Genomic DNA, 18289 nt, shown 5'->3' with positions numbered 1-18289 from the left:
TAGTCAGTTCATGTCACCGCTGGTAATGAATCAGAGTTTAATTTTACTATTTATCAACTGATGTTCCCAGTTAACTTCTCCGTAGCTCACAGTAGAACTATAGCCCATCGAAGAAGCAATGTAAAAAAATGAACTTCTGTGGAACCTTGCCCACCTGTCTACCGCTGAACTAATTAGCTGTACACCTGTCCTACGCGTACCTTTACTGTCCCTATCGTGCACCTTGCACGCTACCTCATTCTCACCAGATTGTGCGTTGTGTACATCTTCAATGGGCTGTCAATACGACTTACCTGCCCAAGCGCTTATCTGCCGCCTCTGCGCTCATCGTGGTTGCAGCTGGCTGGATTCTCAGGATGTCGGACGTATCTCGGAGAATATATATAACGGCACACCGGCAGACTCAGAAGCACATACTGGGGAGGCATTTTACCATCTTCGGTCGTGTGTTTTCTCTGGGCAACAACAAGATGAAGAAGACTGCGCAGCTCTGCTTCCTGGCCTGCGTTGTTTTCGGTAAGCCATGCTGCTGCTTATCGGCTTCTTACCTAATAAAATCACTTTTTTCAAATTTTAGCCTTCTAATACCTTGCCTCTCCCGTAAAATACACAGTATACAAACATTAATAGTTCTTATTCCTTCTATGAAATGAATACCCACGCAATTTTCGGAAAATACCAGTCGAATTTTCAGCTGCTAGAGATGCCGCAATCCCGATGTAAAGGTTGCTCACTGGAACACCTAGTCATCCATGCGAAAGAACATGAAATTTCAGTGAGCTTGACATAGTCTGGTTGAAGTTACACAATTGCATGTTCCAGAGCGTATGCGCCGTTTTTTATTTTGTTCTCCTCGGGCGTTCAGAAAATAGCTTAATTGCTCACGGGGTGTATAAGATACCGTAAATAACTCTTCTTCCCGTGCGGACCCCAAACCACAGGCAATTTCACAAGCAGGCCAATATGGCAACTCTTGTGCAAGCACGCCAAAACATTAAGATCACCTTTTTGCTTTACATCCTCCAGCAATGGCAGCAGCGCAGGCTGACGTCCAGGACTGGTACCAGGGCGTAGACTTTGACGTGGGCTGCAGGCCTGCCCCGGTGACCGGTCTGTGCAAGGCGTACTTTCAGCGCTGGTACTTCGACATGGGCGCCGGCGCCTGCAAGCCATTCGTCTACGGGGGATGTGGCGGCAACGCCAACCGGTACAACACCCAGAGGGAGTGCGAGATCGCCTGTCTCCGTGAGTTTTTCAACACATGGCTCCGTGCAAGTCACGTCTGGGTGAAGCGCATGGAGCCACAGAGCCACGCAAAAGCCAGAATACATTTTTTTTAAATTTTCCCAGGTAGTCTGACACTGACAGGTAGCAGGTTCAGTAAAGAGATGCAAGGCGGCCTACTCGATTACTGTCGAAGTGGCTTCCATTTATTGTGTCATAAAAGCGACCTCAGTGGTCATTTATGGCTCATTGTTGTGAAATTACGGTTGTCCACCTATGCTAAACTGAAACCACCACTGCTACATAGTGCTAGGTTTTCATATATATAATTATGGCAGACCACCCTATTGAAAATATTGAGCGCGGATTCTGAGTGGTTATCTGTGCGTGTTTATTGCCATGCAAAATGTGAGGATTGAGCTGGGCTTGCAGACCACGCATAATATGCGCAAGCCGAGCGAGGCTCGCACAACGCGAATACATACTGGCATAATATGCGCAAGCCGAGTGAGACTCCCATAACGCAAGACATCCTCGCATAATATGCGCAAGCGGAGCGAGGCTCCCAGAATGTGCGAGAGCCGAGTCGGGCTCACAGAGCACTAGACAGTGCCAAATGGAGTTACCATCATGATACCGATAATACCTTGCATAGCTGCAAGGCTCCTAGATCACTGCTCAACACGTTACGCTAATGTCCTGCCTTAAGGCCTCCTCATCTGTCGGTCATTACCTCATTCAGCATGCATGTTGTGAGATAACAAGCTTTGCAGAAATGGTGCTTCGTGGGATGGCTCTCATGTGTGTAGCATGCTTGCAATAGGACATAGATAAGGTCCCCTTAAGTGGCTTTATTAATGCCACATCCCTCATCATGGTGCAAGAGAGTTATCATTTCGCGGTTCCAGATTCCTCGAAGCAGTCTTCGAGCGAGGGCGTTGGCGCTGCTCTTCCAGTGTGCAATGCACCAAAACTTTAGCGCGCACGCAGTTTTCTTCAAAAAAAAAATGCTAAACATCATTGTTTTTCACCACGGACATTCTAACTTAAGTGTAAATATTCCATTACTTTGGTAAAACACCACCTGATGCAGCTATTTGCCAGTAGGGGCACCAACAAGGTCAAGGCGGCGTTCCGGATGAATGGATGGAAGATAGGAGCGTCCCCTTTGAAACGGGGTGGTGGCAGTTTATTTATGCATTTCATTTATATTTACTGCAGCCCCTTTATGGGGCTATTATAGGAGTTTGTTACACAAATCTATAGAAAACTTTATACAAGGCAACAAATAATGAAAAAGGAAATTGTCAACAAGTAAGCACAACAGTTAAATAGCAACACAGATAAAACATAGTAGCAAAGCAATGATGCAGTAGCGAAAAGTAAAGGCAGCAATACACTGTAACACCAACAAACAAAGCACAAAATCAGGTGGAACTAATTTCTAACAGGAAGGAGTTTAATGGCAGTGACCCAATGGTTCCGGGTTTAAAGTGGGATTTATTCGGAGAAGCTTCTTAAAGAGAGCAGGGCCAACAGCACTCCGAGTTCAGCTAGTCCAGCGAAGAGTGTGCACCAGGCGATGGCCTTGCGGCTCGAACGTACCCGTTTTCTTCCTTGCAATGGCCCCCGAACAGAAGAGGAGCCATCCTGGCGACTTAAGGGGCGGACAAGACAGCGGGGTCGTAGTATGTATTGAGGCGCTGGATATGGACAGGCTCACGGCCGCGGCGTCTGAGACCGGGTGACGACGTGAGGGGCTCAACAATATAGTTGACTGGAGATGTTTGCTTCAAGATGCGATAGGGCCCTTTATATTTAGCGAGCAGTTTCAGGGAGAAGCCCGGAGTACGGGGAGGTATCCAAAACCAGAAAAGAAAGCTGGGCTAGAAATTCTGGGGAGGTCAGTCTTCATCGTGGCTGGTTTTTTGAAGGGACTGGGTAGCTGTCGTGAGCGACCGGGTGGTCTGCCGGCAATCTTCGGCATGCCTGGTGACTTCGGAAACGGTGGTGCACTCAGATGTGTCAGGGTGGTAGGGGAGAGCAGTATCAATGGGAATAAGTGGTGTCGGCCATAAAAGAGGAAGAAAGGAGAAAACTCTGTTGTAGACTGCGTAGTAGTATTCTACGCGAACGTAATATACGGGAGAATTAAATTCCAGTTAGTGGGATTCGAACCGACGTACATAGCCAGCATGTCCCCAGAGTGCGGTTAGAGCGTTCAGTGAGGCCGTTTGTCTTAGAGTGGTAAGCGGTGCAAGTCCGGTGGATGACGTTGCATTCACGGAGGAGAGCTTTGTTGACGTCAGATAAGAAGTAGCGGCCTCGGTCGCCGAGGAGTTCATGAGGTACACCGTGTCGAAGGATGAACCGACGCAGAAGAAAGCATGCTGCATCCTTTGCGTCGATGGCAATCGAAGGAGGAATGAAACTTCTCATGAAGCGCAAGAAGCTGGGTTCGCTGAGTTGACGGAAGAGTGGCGTCAATAGAGCGAAGGAATAGGTCGGTAGACAACGGGGCCGGCGCAGGGGTAGGTGAGCTGAGGGCGTCCATGGCGACCGGCGGTGATTCGGAGGCAGCGTCGGGGTGGTTTAAAACATAATAAATGGGCGGCAGGGTTCGACGCATTCCCGCGGCGCAATGCGAAGGGGCTTGAAAACTGGTTGAAGACCCACAGTGCGGTGACGCCGGCGGATAAAGTGAGCAGGGCATAAGGCAGCGGCAGACAGAAGATAGGAAAAGCATAAGATGGCGTGTAGATGACACTGGCATTGCGAACACAGTCACAGGAGAGAGGCACAAACACAGAAGAGCATGCAGTAATATCGGCACTGTCGGCGAGAAAAGCTTTGGCAGAAACAGGGGCACCACAAACTTCAGTCTCTGGCACGGGATTCGGCAAAGTAGAAAGCGCTACTTGAGCCCCAGCATAGTCGATGACCGCGTTGTGGAGCAATAAGAAGTCCCAGCCTAAGATGATTGAATGCGAACATGACGGCAGAGCGATGAACTCGACCAAGTATAAAATGTCTTCTATGACTACTCGAGCAGTAAACGCTGCTAACGGCTGGAAGAGGTGCGCACTTGCAGTTCGTAACGACAGGCCAGAAAGGGGTCTCTTCACTTTCCTCAAAGAGCGGCAAAGGGCTGCATCCATAACAGAAACCGCAGCACCGGTGTCGACAAGCGCCATCCCAGATACACCCTCTACAAAAACTTTAATTAAATTAGTGGCAGACAAACGAGCCCTTTCAAATTTCGACGACTGCACAGTTCTCGCCTCAGGAACTGCGGCCCCTAGTTTTCCTCTTGAGTGGTCGAGGGACGCCGTCGCATCGGAGAGCTGGAGCGCCGACGCGGAGAAGGCGAACGGCGTCCAGAGAAGGCGGTGTGCTCAGGAGACAGAGAACGGCTTAGGGGCGGCTCAGCAGGAGGCGAATACTGTCGCTGCGACCAGTAACCTGAAACTTCAGGAGGTGGTCGTGAGACGTTCATGCGCCGACGGCAAAGCCGCGCCACATGACCTGGCAAGCCACAGAAGTAGCAGATCAGGCGGGTGTCAGGAGTGCGCCAGGAGTTTCAAAGTTGAGCATGCGGCCGAATATTATCAGGCGTGCCCCAGGAGGTTCGCAGATGAGCAGGCGGTGGAGTAAAAACAGCGGGCTCTCGAACGGTACCAGGAGGTGGAGCATAGGTAGGTGGGCGAGGTAGAGCAGCAACGTCGGCATATGTCAGCGGTGCTGCGAGAGGTGTGGCTGAGGGGCTTGCGGGAGAGCCTCAGCGACCTTTTCGTGTATGATGTGCCGCAGATTCGGAGTTATGTGTGGTGATGGCTCTTGATGGCTTGAAATAAGTGAGGGCTGTCGAGCAACTTCTTCACGGATGAAGCTCTTGATGTGCGGCAGGAGCGATGACTGGTCCCTTGCATCCTCCAGGCCAACAAGCGAGTCGATGCTCGTGGTGTGTTCCCCTGTCAGAGCCCTCTGCTTGCGTAGTTCGTCGAAGCTCTGACATAGGGTGACGACTTCCGCGACGGTGCGCAGGTCTCGAGCCAACAACATCTGAAAGGCGTAGTCATCAATGCCCTTGAGAATCTGCCTGAGCTTATCAGCTTCGGACATCTGTGCGTTCACCCTCTTGCAATAGTCTACAACATCCTCGATGTAACTCGTGAAATTCTCGCCTACCTGCCGTGACCGCGCACGCAAGTGCTGTTCGGCACAGAGGTTTCTGACAGCCGGGCAGCTGAGAAGTTTGCTTTGAAAACGGACCATGATATAATGTCCGCCTCGTGGTTCCGATACCACAGATTTGCCACACCCGTCAGATAGAAAATCACATTGTTCAATTTGGTTTCCGCGCCCCACTTGCTATATGCGCTCACCCGCTAATACGATGTGAGCCAATCCTCAACATCACGGTCGTCTGTGCCGCTGAAGATAGCGCGGTCTCTCTGGTGGAGAGAACCAGCACAGACGACGGTGGCCGGGCTAATTTCTACGGCTTGGTGGTTCGAAACCATCCCGGTATAGTGTAGCGTTCGGCTGCGGGGTTTCATGGCGAGAGGATATACCACGCACTTCCACCAAATGTAAGGCGGGATTTATTCGGAGAAGCTTCTTAACGGGAGCAGTGCCAACAGCAGTCCGAGGTCAGCTAGTCCAATCAGGATCGTTCAGCAGGCGATGGCCATGCGGCTCGCACGTATACCCGTCGTCTTCCTTGCACAGGGATTAAGTTCCAATATTGAATAGTTCGCGGAAAAAAACTGTACTTGAAATTATCAGTGCGAACAAAATAATGTTACGGTTATGGTGACTCCCAGTCGATCGGGGAATATGTAGAGGAATATACACGTGGTGTGAGACAGGGTAAGAATTCACATTGCACTCAATTTATTTCCCTCACCCCCACCCTCTCTGCACGGCTTTTTCTTTATTTTTGTTTAAATTTGTTGTAAAATGAACTTAAAATTCGCCATTTCATTTAAATACGCTTTCCTACATTTCAAACCTATGTCACCTACATGATTTTGGGCCACCAACCTTCGAATCGATTTTTGCCAACTTCCACCGGAGATTTTTTTGCATGACCATTGTTATCTCTAAACCCTAGGTCCTCAGGGAGCGTGACTCTGCCTGCATCGAAATCCGGATGGGTAGTGTTACATTTAAGTATGAGGTGTTCAATTGTTTCTACATATCTACCACACACAGCACGCGTCATGTTCTTCGTTAACTTTCTAAGACACCTTCGCCCAGCTTCAAAGAGTAGGCACTGCCTATTCAGTTACCACAGAATAATTACCTCCTGATCTTCCTTTTCCAGTGTCGATATAGTTCAAGACTATGCTTCTTTTCTATTGAATTAATATAATTTTAACTTTCGAGTATCGATAGAGTTCTACACTATGCTTCGTTTCCATAGAATTAATCCTGCTTTTAGCTTCCGCGTTTTTTGCCAGTCGTTTGATGCATTCATTTCTCCATTCTCGTTTCCAGCATACTTACTGGTTAATTTCTCAGTTCTTTTACGTCACTGTGAGTCGGCGTTCTTTCTTTGTAAGTATTTAAATACCTTATCTGCCCAGCTGTTATCGTCCAATTTCCTGAGGCGATCCTCATACAGTGTTTTATTCTGAGCTTCCCGCGCTTCGAACGATGCCCTGCCCATATCCCCTTGTACAGCCTCGTTTGTGGTTTTCCCGTGGGCACCTAGTGCTAGTCTTCCAACAGCTCTCTGATTTACGTCTAATCTCGACTGAACTTCTGCCCTTAAGCACAGAACCGCATTCCCGAAAGTAAGCCCCTGCACCATTATTCCTTTCCAAATACCTCTCAGTACTTCATACCTGTACCCCCCCGCCCCCCAATGACATATGTTTCATCATCTCTTCGTCTTTCACCTTAAGAGACTGCACGTGCTTTTCCGTATATATCTGCCCTTTGTTTAACCATATCCTAAGATATTTGTATTCAGCCACTCTGGGTATTTCATGGCCTTGTTTTGTAAACACTTGATCAGTGGTGTATCATAAAATATCATCACACCTGCCTTAGATGCGCTAAAACAAACCTAGAGCGGCGTCTTCTACGTCTCCCCAACAATTAACCAGTGTTCAAATCTTCCTGGCTATCTGCTAATAACACAATATCGTCAGAATATATTAAAACGGGGACCAGTTATTTAATGACCTTTCCGGCTAATCTGAATGACAGGTTATAACCCAGATTTCTTTTTTCTAGCCTTCTTTCCTTATTTATCATATCAAGCATGAACAGCATCGTGACAGTGATCCACTTTGCCTTAACCGTTTGCGTACCTTGACAGTTTTTGAACCCATTCTAAAGTTCTCCGAGTATCCTAATACTTTGTACCGATGACCGCGTTTTTAATTTCATCGCCTGCATTGACTGTGTATGAGAGATGTTATCGTAATCGGCCGGAAAGATTTCATGTATTTCATGTCTTAATGATTTTATACCTTATCTCCTTTCCTTTTACAGATCAAATTAATTTTACTCTGCGTCCCGCTTCGCGGAGTTTGCTTATTTGTTATGACTGTCTCCTATGCTTTTATCTGCTTTTCCTTGCTTCTTGGGCCAACTTCATGAATCAACTTGATTGGATTTTCGTCTATCCCCGGGGAAGTGGATTTGGGAATATTTGCTCTCGCCGTTTTCCAGTTAAGAATAGTCAATTCTAAGCTGTGTTCTATTGTGCTGTGCTGTGCTGTGTTACTCCCTCATTTAGTGAGATTCCCCTATCGTCGTTCCTCAACGACGCAGCTACAACTAACGTAATGTAGTTCACAGCGACGTCTCCCTCAACATTTCCCCTCGCCATCTTGAATCTGTTCTTGCTTTTTTTGATTCGTTTTACACAGCCAGCTTATATGGTAGCCGGGTTTTCTTGGACCCCCTTTAGTTCTATCGCGAACTTCAGCCAGCCAGTGATCAAATGACTCTTTATTTTAGTCTGGATGAAGACCTGGACTTGCTATCTTTTTTTGGCGATATAATTCCCATTTCTAGCCTATTTGCCATTCAGATAACTGCGACCTCTTTGCTTCACTGTATTCCCTTGGAGACTCCCGTCGTTGTTTGATTCCCTCGTTAATTTCCTTATTCCACCAGCTTCGTGGCTTCGTCTTTCCTCTCCAGCGGTTTACTCCTTTTACTTATTTTTTTTTGCACTGATGAGCAGTTCTGATTGATTATAATCCCACTTTTCCATGGGGCTTTTCTCTGTTTTTTTTGTCCATCCCAGCTGCTCTTAACGCTATTTGTTCGTTGTTTAATTTCGCGTTCTCTTTTTGACTTTTCTGTCTTTCTCTTTTGATGACGCTTCTCAGCTGTAGGTTAATACGCTTATGATCACTTCCCAGGCTGTACTGCCCCTCTTTGTCTGTTCCCATTATTGCGAGCTTGGTTAGATCCCCTGCGGCATTAGGCAGTATTCAATGGTCGTGTGCTTGTTGCAGAATTCCCAAGTAATTTGTCTCTCACATTTAGTTTCTCCATTTACAATAACTAGGTTGTGCCGCATTCACTTCCCGTTACAATATGTGTATCCATCCAGGCCCTCGATGTGGCCATCTATGTCACCCAGCAAAATAATATGGGCTCCGTCTCTAAACTGTTTTATACCGGCAATATCCTTGCTTTCTTGCCTGCATTTGTCCCCGGTCCCTAAATACACTACCACTAGCCATGCCCTTTTACTGGCAATTGTACCTGATACGCGAGATGTTCTTTTCAAGTTGATTTTGTTCTTTACCATTTTGTCACCAACCTCTCCCGCCTCCCTTCTTCTCGGTTGTTGTTCTGTTGCTCCGTTCCCAGACGTAGCGATCAATAAAAAGTGGATCTTCTGGGCCCTCGAGATGTGTCTCGCATATCGCGTACGCACCTATTTCTTCGTCCTTCAACTGCTGTTCTATTTCAAATCATTTTGCTCTCTTTCTACACCCTAGCAGGTTCATGCAACTGATCCCGGCGTTAAATTTCTTTTTGTAGATTTCTTCTTGGACCTACTAGAGGCCATTTTGTTGGGCTCAGCCGCCATTGTTACACTTTATACTTCGCTTCTACCTACCCCTACGCCCTGAGCCACCGTGGACCCACTAAAAAAGCTACTGGCCGGCCTGCCAGACGGGAGCTGATCTCTGCTCTGACTCTTCCACTGAAATGTATGCAATCTCGTTTAAAGCCTCTGCCAAAGTAAGTATGCACTCCCCTGGTTATATCTGTAACTTCAAGGCTTTTCTCCAGGCTTAACTTCCTTATCGCTCGATTAACAGTCAACACGTCTTTGGCAACCTCTTCGCTCCGTGTTTGCACCTGCGGTGCTGTGCACATCACATTTTGCACTTGCTGAGCTGTTGCTGTTACATCGTCAACTCCCTCAGGTAATCTTTCCACTACTTGCGGCATGACCATTCAGGACATCATTCAGCCCCGCCGCTAGCACTACCAAATTTCGCCCTGCAATATTCTCAGAAAGTTCACGTTTTGTCTCTCTCGGCACGGTGTCCATTGTCCTCCACGTTAATGTCCTGGCTGCTGCCCACTTATCACCCTTTAAAAGCTCCATTATAGCTCTTTTGCGCCTCCTCATGTTTGAGTCGCCAGTGATAAGCACTTGGGTACTCTCTTCCTCCCTCTTAACTTTGGAACTCTGCTTCTTCTTCTCGGTGACTGTGACTTCATTTCATGGGTTTACCTTGTTCCCCTCTCTCCACCGCCTCCAGACTTTTTATCTGCCACCTGTGCATAGCTGTACCTGTCTGAACTTGCCTGACCTACTTTCTTATCGCTGTCCATGCCAGTGCAGGCCCCATCCACGTGGCTGACACTGGAATGTCTGCCATTGCGGCTTCCGATTTGGGTTTCAGCCATTTATGCTTCCAGTTGACGAATCTGTTCTTGAAATTTTCGATTCTCTGCCCTCCTCTAGCCCTCATTATAGAGCAGCATTGGGTGTTCTCTCGGCCAACCCTGTCAGGGCGTGCGCTTCACTTGCCCATAAAGTCTGTAACATGTAAACACACATGTGTCATCCTCTTCGTTAAATTTCTTTTTGTAGCTGCGCGTTCTAAGACACCATGACCTTGCTTCAAAAAGTAGGGCACTGCCTCTTGAGTTATCATAGCAAAATGTTTTCCTGAGCTCCCTTTCCAGTATCGAAATAGTTGTACACTATGCTTCTCTTCCATTGAATTAATCCAATTGTTAACTTCCTTGTTTTTGACCTGTCGTTTAATGCTCTTTCTTTCTCTATCCTCGTGACCGGCATACTTACTGATTAGATTGGTAGTTCTTTTCCGCCACTGTGAGTCAATGCTCTTTCTGTATAAGTATTTAAATACCTTAGCTGCCCACCTGTTATCGTCTAATTTCCTCGGGCGTTCTTCATATAGCATTTTGCCGTGCTTCGCCGTGCTTCGAACGATGCCCAGCCCATATCCTCTTGTACTGCCTCGTTTGTGGTTTTGCCGTGGGCGCCTAGTGCTAATCTTCCAACAGCTCTCTGATTTACGTCTAAGCGCCCTCTATGGCGGGAGCTTCAAGAATTGAGCGCAGCGTTGGCTGAGTCGCTAATGCGCAAGACGGTTCTCACACAAAAATGAATGTCTCGTTTCGCGATTAGGACGTCTAGGCTCAACGTAGTGTTTTCCGTTCCGGTTCAAGAAACTCAGCAACTTTGACGGACAACATCGTAAAGGGCATCATAAGGGATAGCGGTTGGTGTCTGCTGTTTAGGATGTCGAGCAAATTGCGCAGTATGCCGGTGACGTTTCCGCTAAAGCGAAGTGGGCGTCACAGGTGAACATTGCGCCGCCAACAATTTTCTTTGCAGGTGCTATCCTCCATAAAGCAAACGTAATAATAAAATAACATAGAACCCCTATCAAGCTTAAAAATCAGCGCTCTAGGGTAACTGAAAAAAAAGGCCGACAAAAAACTTCGCTAAACGAAAGGTGGGCGTGACAGTTAAAAAATGGCTGGTGGTCTAGCATTGCTAAGCACTAAATATTGTGCGAAAGTACATTGTTTTTCAGGCAGACACCGTCGCCACGTATCTGAAAGCGTGATTGAGGTGTCGACTGCAGGGAGCCACTTATGCGCGTATTCAACTTTTTCTTCATCAATGCCAGTCCACCCAATGTACGCCGACGGCCTATGCTCCAATCACAGAGTTCATATACCAATGCTGCGTTTCTGCAGCAGTGTTTTCAACGCCAACGCGTATTGCTTCAGTACCATGTTTCTGCCACAGTGTTGTCCACGCCAACACATGCAGCGCACATCTCTCTGTCACTAACTTCACAGAGCTCGAAGAGTGAATATTAGTTTGATGGTAGTATTAGATGATGAAGAAGACGATGTTCAATGCACAGCGCGAGACTGTGTTGCAGTTCAACACGTGGCCACTCCCCCTTAGCGGGTATATGTGCCATTTTATTTGAGGCCAACCAACCAACACGTGGCGTGTTCGGCTGCGGCGGTAGCGTTCTGCTCTCGAGCAGCGGCTAGCGAGGCTGATCTGTTTGCGCCGCCGCGGGTTCGAATCCATGTCTCGGACGCTTGTTTGATTTGTTTAAATATATTTCTTTCACTTGGCACAAACCTACAAACAGTGCAATCATGCAGACATCACAAACTCTTGCTTGGGGTTTCCCCGTCGGAATAGTGCTTGCACACTAAAATCGGCCGTCCGTACTGCCGCCCGCGAAGTCAAAGCGAATGCTCGAGCGCGTAGCTTTGACTGACACCAATATCGGAGAAGACTGGCCGCTGGGTCCGAAACTTGTTGCCTGGTGTATTTGCGGCGGCTGACAATGGCGGGTGTCCGGTTTGTGTTGAGTGCCTTTAAAGCGTTAGCATTCGAAGCCCCATCACGAATAAAAGCTGGTGCCCGCCATATGTGGGTGAGTGTGTATGCATTTTGTCACCCTGTTTCAATAAATAGTCTTATACTCAAAGTCGCGAGCGGGATTCGAGCCCTCACCCCCGCGAAAAGATCAGCTTCGCTGGCCGCTACTTTGGACCACTGTGGGATCGCTGCAGCCTTCCTTCGCATGTACTAAACTGCCAAGCTCTTGCACTATGTTCACGCCGTAAGCAGTAGTTTGAGCACTCGCAGAGAAAGGGCACCGCAGATTCATTGGCCACGCGCTCGTTTGCGTCTGGAAGGTGTCTGGAGCGGTTTGCAAGTGGTTACGCCAGTGATTTGCCTTACGTAGTGTGAGAGTTTAACTGCTTTGCGAAGGCACACATCCACGACCTTCTACTATGCATATCAGATGCAAAGCGACAGCAAAAGAAAGCATGCAGAAGTAATGAGGCAATAACTTTAACGCATTCCGATCTCACAGCGGGTATTATGTAACCCAATAACTTTGTTTATGACGCACTCCGCTGCGGAGATTCTGTTTATATGCACTTGTGAACAACAAATTCTTTAAGCTTGAGTGCCAGACAAGGATCGCACAAAGCAGGCCATAAGGAACGCCGAATAATCTTTGAGCTAGAAATTAGGCGAAAAAGACCTCTCACGACGACTTGGTGTACTGATAATGCTGCTTGTGGCTTTTATGCAGGCTGATCGACTTCTGGAGGTTTACGAAAGCCACGGACGACCTCACGAGGAAGATATTTTGCAAGAACCACAAAACCCTTGATTTCGGAATAAAGTGAATTCGTGAAGTAATTTTGGAATATTATCGTTTCCCCGTTTTTTTTTCTGTTTGTTACATGTTGGCATTATGCACTCACCCATTAACCAATTAGGCTACGTGTGCCAAATAAAATATCAGCTGCAATGAAAATGTCTATTTTTCCTGCAGCCATGCGTCATTCTTGCTTCAATTTAGGCTTTTGAATATAATTCGCGTCGAAATGGGAATAACATGAAACCGGTAATGAAAGAGACTACAGTAAAGTATTCCTCGAATGAACTTCAAGGGGCCTAAAGAAAATCTTCGCTTAGCGAAAGTACTGTGAACTCAGTTTGCATACAGCTGTTTTTTTTTACCAGTGGGAGTAACTAAGGTGCATATAAATGTTTCAAAGAGCAATTTATTCTTGAGTACTAAACTCTACGCATGTGTACATAGCACTTTTAATAAAATTCTGTAATTTTATGCCGAACTTTCGCACTCTATGTTTGCCACTGTCGTGAACTGAGCGAGCTCGTGTGGTGTTTTATGCAGCTCGTCTCGTATGAAATGCCTGCCATACAGTAAATGCTTACTTCTCAAGACACATTAGTACATCACTTTCGTAATGCTTGTGTCACTTTCCTTCACTGCGACAAGCCAGCTGCATATCAATACCTGCCCAAAGCAGATACGGGATCCCCTAGTATCGAACACGGGAATATGGCGCTGCTATCGCCAAACTAACCACTTTTGAAGTAGTGGTGGAAACGGTTTCGCTAGAGACAGTCGTTGGATGTCTTCCAGACACACTGCATCCTTCCGCATTATCCCCTGGTCGAAAGTTGCAATGCGCTGAGCTTCGTTCAGCTGAGAGCAATTTTTAATGCATTCAATAGCAATTCGGCGGGGAAATGTGGAAAAGTTCGTTAATCTGAAATGTTCATTGAAGCTGCCTTTTGCTGAAGTGATATTTCACCATATATGCTCATGCCGGATGTAGAACCAAACCAAACGAAGAAATAGAATATGAAAGAAAAATAAATCGTATTGCTTTGCGCTAATGGGCACTTACCCGCAAGGCCATTTCTTTGTTCTGCAAACATACTACATGTCTCACCCGAAAAAAAAAAGTGTAGAGTCAAAGGTGATTACTTGCTGGAACGTTTTTCTTTGGTAATATAACGTGATTTGCACGTTAGCTTGAGACTCATCAGGGTGAAAATTTGGGCAGGTCGGTAATGATCCATAACATAAGAGTAGCGCAAAATAAGGACGACGGACAAAAGGGGAGAGAACACACACCCACAACACAGGCGCTAACTTCCGACTGACAAAGAAAGCCAAAACCAACCAAGTGAACGGAACCTGAGCAAAAGTAGCGCATGCGCTGACCTAAGAAAAAAAAATAAATCGAAAAAAGATGCCATAAAAATTGGGAGATCACGGATGTTTTGAACCCAAGAAGGCCAGCTCTCGTTTAGACAAGGAAATGGTCGGTGTACTAACACAGTTATCTTGTAAGGCAGCAATCTGTGCAGCTTCCACAATTTCGCGAGTTAGCGTATCTCTACTCTTGGCAACGAATGTGTATTTGTCCAAAAAAGGCACGCACTTGCAATCTTTGCAATGCAAAGCTAGATTGCTACCGGTAAATGTCTTCATGTTGTTATTGTGCTCCCGAATCCTATCGTTCAGGTACCTACCAGATTGTCCAATATACTGCCTGCCGCTCTCTTGCTCCGACCTTAGTTTCCTGGGGGAAAACGCTTTCAATATGCCGTTCCTCTGTCTGTAAACTCTATACTGGCTGCTAACGTCGTCTTAAATGAAAGAAAAGTTTTTGCTACAGCTAGTGTTCCAAGAGAGGGAATAAATCGAATGTGCTTTGTTGACAAGTGCATTTTAAGTTGAGCGTGTTTTGCTGCGTCTTTGGAAAATCAAAATTTCTATAAAACAAGCCGAATATTACAACCAGTGATTCTTAGCGAGCGCTTTCATACAACTTGGGGTAAAAATAGATACGGGAGCTGTCTGAGCAATTCGTATACGTGTTTTCTTCATATACACTCGTTATAACATTTTCTGATTACATTACATTATTTGTCATTACATTATTTGTGATTCATTAGTATATTTTGTGGTTACATTTTTGATAGCATCAAGTGCATGACGCGTCACTCTGTCATAACGCGCACCGATAGCAGCAGCGGATAAGCAACCGCTGCTTATAAAAGAAGCGTCAGACGAATAAACGCTTATTCCTTGTCCTGCACCGGTCTTCGCTGGTTCTTTGGTGCGGCCGCTCGGCTGCCGCTCGCTACTACATTTCACTGGCGACGAGGATGGGATCGAGGCGGCTGACTACTTTCTTCGGTTGCTGCTGAAGACGACTGCCTGGCGGATGCTGCAATGGCGAAGGTGGGAAAAATTGATACTTTTTGACGAAACGAGCGACAGCTTCGAGTCCTACTGGGAAAGATTTGAGCTTTACGTCTTGGCAAAAGGTGTGGCTGAAGGCAAGAAGCTAGCCGTATTCCTGGCTGTAGTAGGACCTCGAGTGTATGAAGTATTGAAGAACCTGGTAGTTCCGAATTCCCCTTCCAGCAAAACGTATGACGAGGTCACGGCGCTACTGAAAACCCACTACAGTCCCCGAAAGGCCGTGATTGTGGAAATATGCCGATTTAACCGAAGATTGCAATTTGAGCTAAAGACTGTAGCCGAATTCATTGTGCAGCTGAAGCACCTGGCCAGAACTTGTGAGTTCCACAAATTTCTCGACGAAGCGCTTAGAATATAAGAATATAATATTAGAATATAACTAGCCCGACAACACGCTCTTCTGAAGCGCTTAGAGACAGGCTAGTCGCCGGGCTACGCTGCGTCGACACTCAGCGTGAGTTGTTTGCAGCTGAAAAGCTGTCGTTCGAATAACCGTGCAAAATTGCGTTAAATCGTGAACTAGCCACCACCCAGACTCAACAAGTAAAGCTAGAAGAGCTGCAAAGTATACCACGATGGCGCTCAGGACTAGAAGTTGATGTTCTGAGCCAGGGCGACCGTGCTAAGGACAACTATCGAAGCAAGACTGAGCCAGTATAGTGCTTCCGTTGCGGTAAATGCCTTGCGGCTAATAATTGCCGATATCGCAAGTACAAGTGTCATAACTGCGGAGAGCAAGGTCACTTGAAATCAAAGTGCAGGCAGCGCACAGGCAAACCGAAGGCGCTGAATGCGATCGGTAGCTCGGCTGATGAGTCAGACGAAGAGCAAGAAATATAGAGTATGACAACAAATAGGTCGGCATATTATGTCACAGTTCTGGTGGATGGACAGGCCGTAAGGATGCAAATAGACGCAGGGGCGTCCGTCACCGTCATGCCGAAGTCAGTTTTTCATCGCAAGTTTCCCCATCTGACAGTAACGACGGCTACGCTTTCTTTACGAACGTACACAGGAGAACTAGCGCCGGTCGTAGCTTCGGCTCATGTGCGTTTTGAGCACGCTAATCAAACTGACGTTTTACCTGTTCTGATAGTAGATGACGGTGGGAAAGCGTTGCCGTGTCTGCTCGGCCGGAACTGGCTGAGGAAGCTGAAATTAAACTGGCAGGAAGTTCAAGCCATACAACAAGACGACACCGTGGAGGAACTTAAGAAGTTTGAGGCTTTGTTTTCACCGCAGATGGGGCTGATAACGGGCTACAAAGCACAGGTCCTCTTGAAGCCAGAGAGCAAGCCAGTATTTTGCAGGACCCGTCCCGTGTCTTTTGCATTGAAGCAAGCTGTGTCCGAAGAGATAGCCTCCTTGGAACGGGCGGGGGTACTGAAAAGAGTCACCAGAAGCGATTGGGCGACTCCTTTGGTAGTGGTACCGAAAGATGGAGGAGTAAAAGTGCGGTTGTGAGGTGACTACAAAGCCACGGTGGACCCTGTACGGCCGAATGAGCACTACCCTCTTCCCTTGCCAGAAGATTTGTTCACAACATTGGCACGCTCATAAGTGCTCTGCGTCCTAGACCTTGCCGCCGCTTACCAGCAAGTGGAACTTACCGAAGATGCAAAGGCGATTTTAACTATAAACACCCACCAAGGCCTTTACCAGTATCAGCGGCTCCCTTACGGCATCGCAAGTGCTCCTGCTATATTCCAGTCGCTCATGGACGGGCTTCTCAAGGGTATCCCTCAAGTAGGGTGTTATATTGATGATGTCATAATTGTAGGTTCAAGTGCGAATGAATGTCGGCAAAGGCTGGAAGAAGTTTTGACACGGTTGCAGGAGCACAATGTGACGCTGCGCATGGAAAAATGCAAGCTCTTTTGCAGTGAAGTCCGCTATCTGGGCCACATAATTTCAGCGGATGGAATAAAGCCACTGGGATCGAAGACAAGGGCAATAGAGCATGCACCGGAGCCTACGAATGGTACCGAACTAAAGTCTTTCCTGGGAATAGTAACATTCTACTCCAAGTTCCTATCGAACCTAGCGACTGTGGCTGCGCCGCTCTACGAGCTCCGGAAGAAGGGCACGCGTCTGTAAAAGTTTATTTTCCTAGCCTCTTCACTAGGGTATCAAAGAGAGAATCGGCCCCGTCGCAGCTTCGGTGTTGCTCTTGACTCATAGCGATTTGTGCTGTGCTTTGCTGACGATTGGTGCTGTGTGCCGGTTTTCTGTTTTTATTTTGCTCTATTTTGTCGACACTTCCTTTTAGTACCTCTACGTACTATCGCGCTCAATATGAGTTGAAACGCGCGGTCATCGACCGGGGCTCGTTCCGTGGTGTGCCTCCTCCAAACAGTCGCTCGGAATTCTGGGAGAAACTTTTTCCTGAGCGGGGGTGCTGTTGTTTCCTGGAACAGCAGTTTCTCCCAGAATTCCGAGCGACTGTTTGGAGGAGGCGCACCACGGAACGAGCCCCGGTCGATGACCGCGCGTTGCAACTCATATTGAGCGTTATAGTACAGCAATAAACGTTCTGTTGTGAGTTAGCGCTCGTCCTTGTGCATTGATCTTCTTCTTTTCTTGCGCTATAGCCTGCCATGCGTTTTAAATCATTTCTTCGGCGCGGGCAAAACGCCGCACACATTTCTCCATGCAATTCAGCATGCATGCTAATGTAATAGGAACCATAGCAAAGCATAAAATGCAAGCAAAAATATAGTGTCCATATTCCTTCAGGCCGCGAATGTCTCTACCTTGCTGCCTTTTACGTTAAAGAAGGAGCTTCGCCTGTCACCGCGAAAGAATGGAGCAGTTCTACACAGAAAACCTTGATTAAGAGAGAATCTTCTGGCGTTATTAAGAACAAAAACCAGAGCTGCACAGGACAAGAGAGAGACGACGCAACTACCGCATTTTGTGCTCCTCTATAGTCTAGTGTTGACTATAACTTAATACAA

At 47.1% G+C, this 18289-nt stretch overlaps 1 protein-coding gene across 1 annotated transcript; it reads left to right on the top strand.

Annotated features, from left to right (window-relative positions):
• Nucleotides 1–426: 426 nt before the first annotated feature.
• LOC149327358 (PI-stichotoxin-She2a-like) lies at nt 427–12948 on the top strand. Its single transcript, XM_089563758.1, has 3 exons — nt 427–516; nt 1027–1245; nt 12831–12948. The coding sequence occupies exons 1-3, from the start codon at nt 471–473 to the stop codon at nt 12833–12835; spliced, it is 270 nt and encodes an 89-aa protein (XP_089419884.1). The 5' UTR covers nt 427–470; the 3' UTR covers nt 12836–12948.
• Nucleotides 12949–18289: the final 5341 nt, after the last annotated feature.

This window comes from Amblyomma mixtum, chromosome 10 (assembly GCF_055824585.1).
Source record: "Amblyomma mixtum isolate Tamu chromosome 10, ASM5582458v1, whole genome shotgun sequence".
Classification (NCBI taxonomy): domain Eukaryota; kingdom Metazoa; phylum Arthropoda; class Arachnida; order Ixodida; family Ixodidae; genus Amblyomma; species Amblyomma mixtum.
The sequence above is the reverse complement of the archived record's forward strand: the minus strand, read 5'-3'. Positions and strand labels throughout refer to the sequence as shown.

Bases quoted from the DNA above. Each gene is read 5' to 3' on its own strand.
- LOC149327358 (XM_089563758.1), top strand. From the start codon at position 471: ATGAAGAAGACTGCGCAGCTCTGCTTCCTGGCCTGCGTTGTTTTCG. The intron at 517-1,026 runs GTAAGCCATGCT...TACATCCTCCAG, and splicing joins CCTGGCCTGCGTTGTTTTCG to CAATGGCAGCAGCGCAGGCT.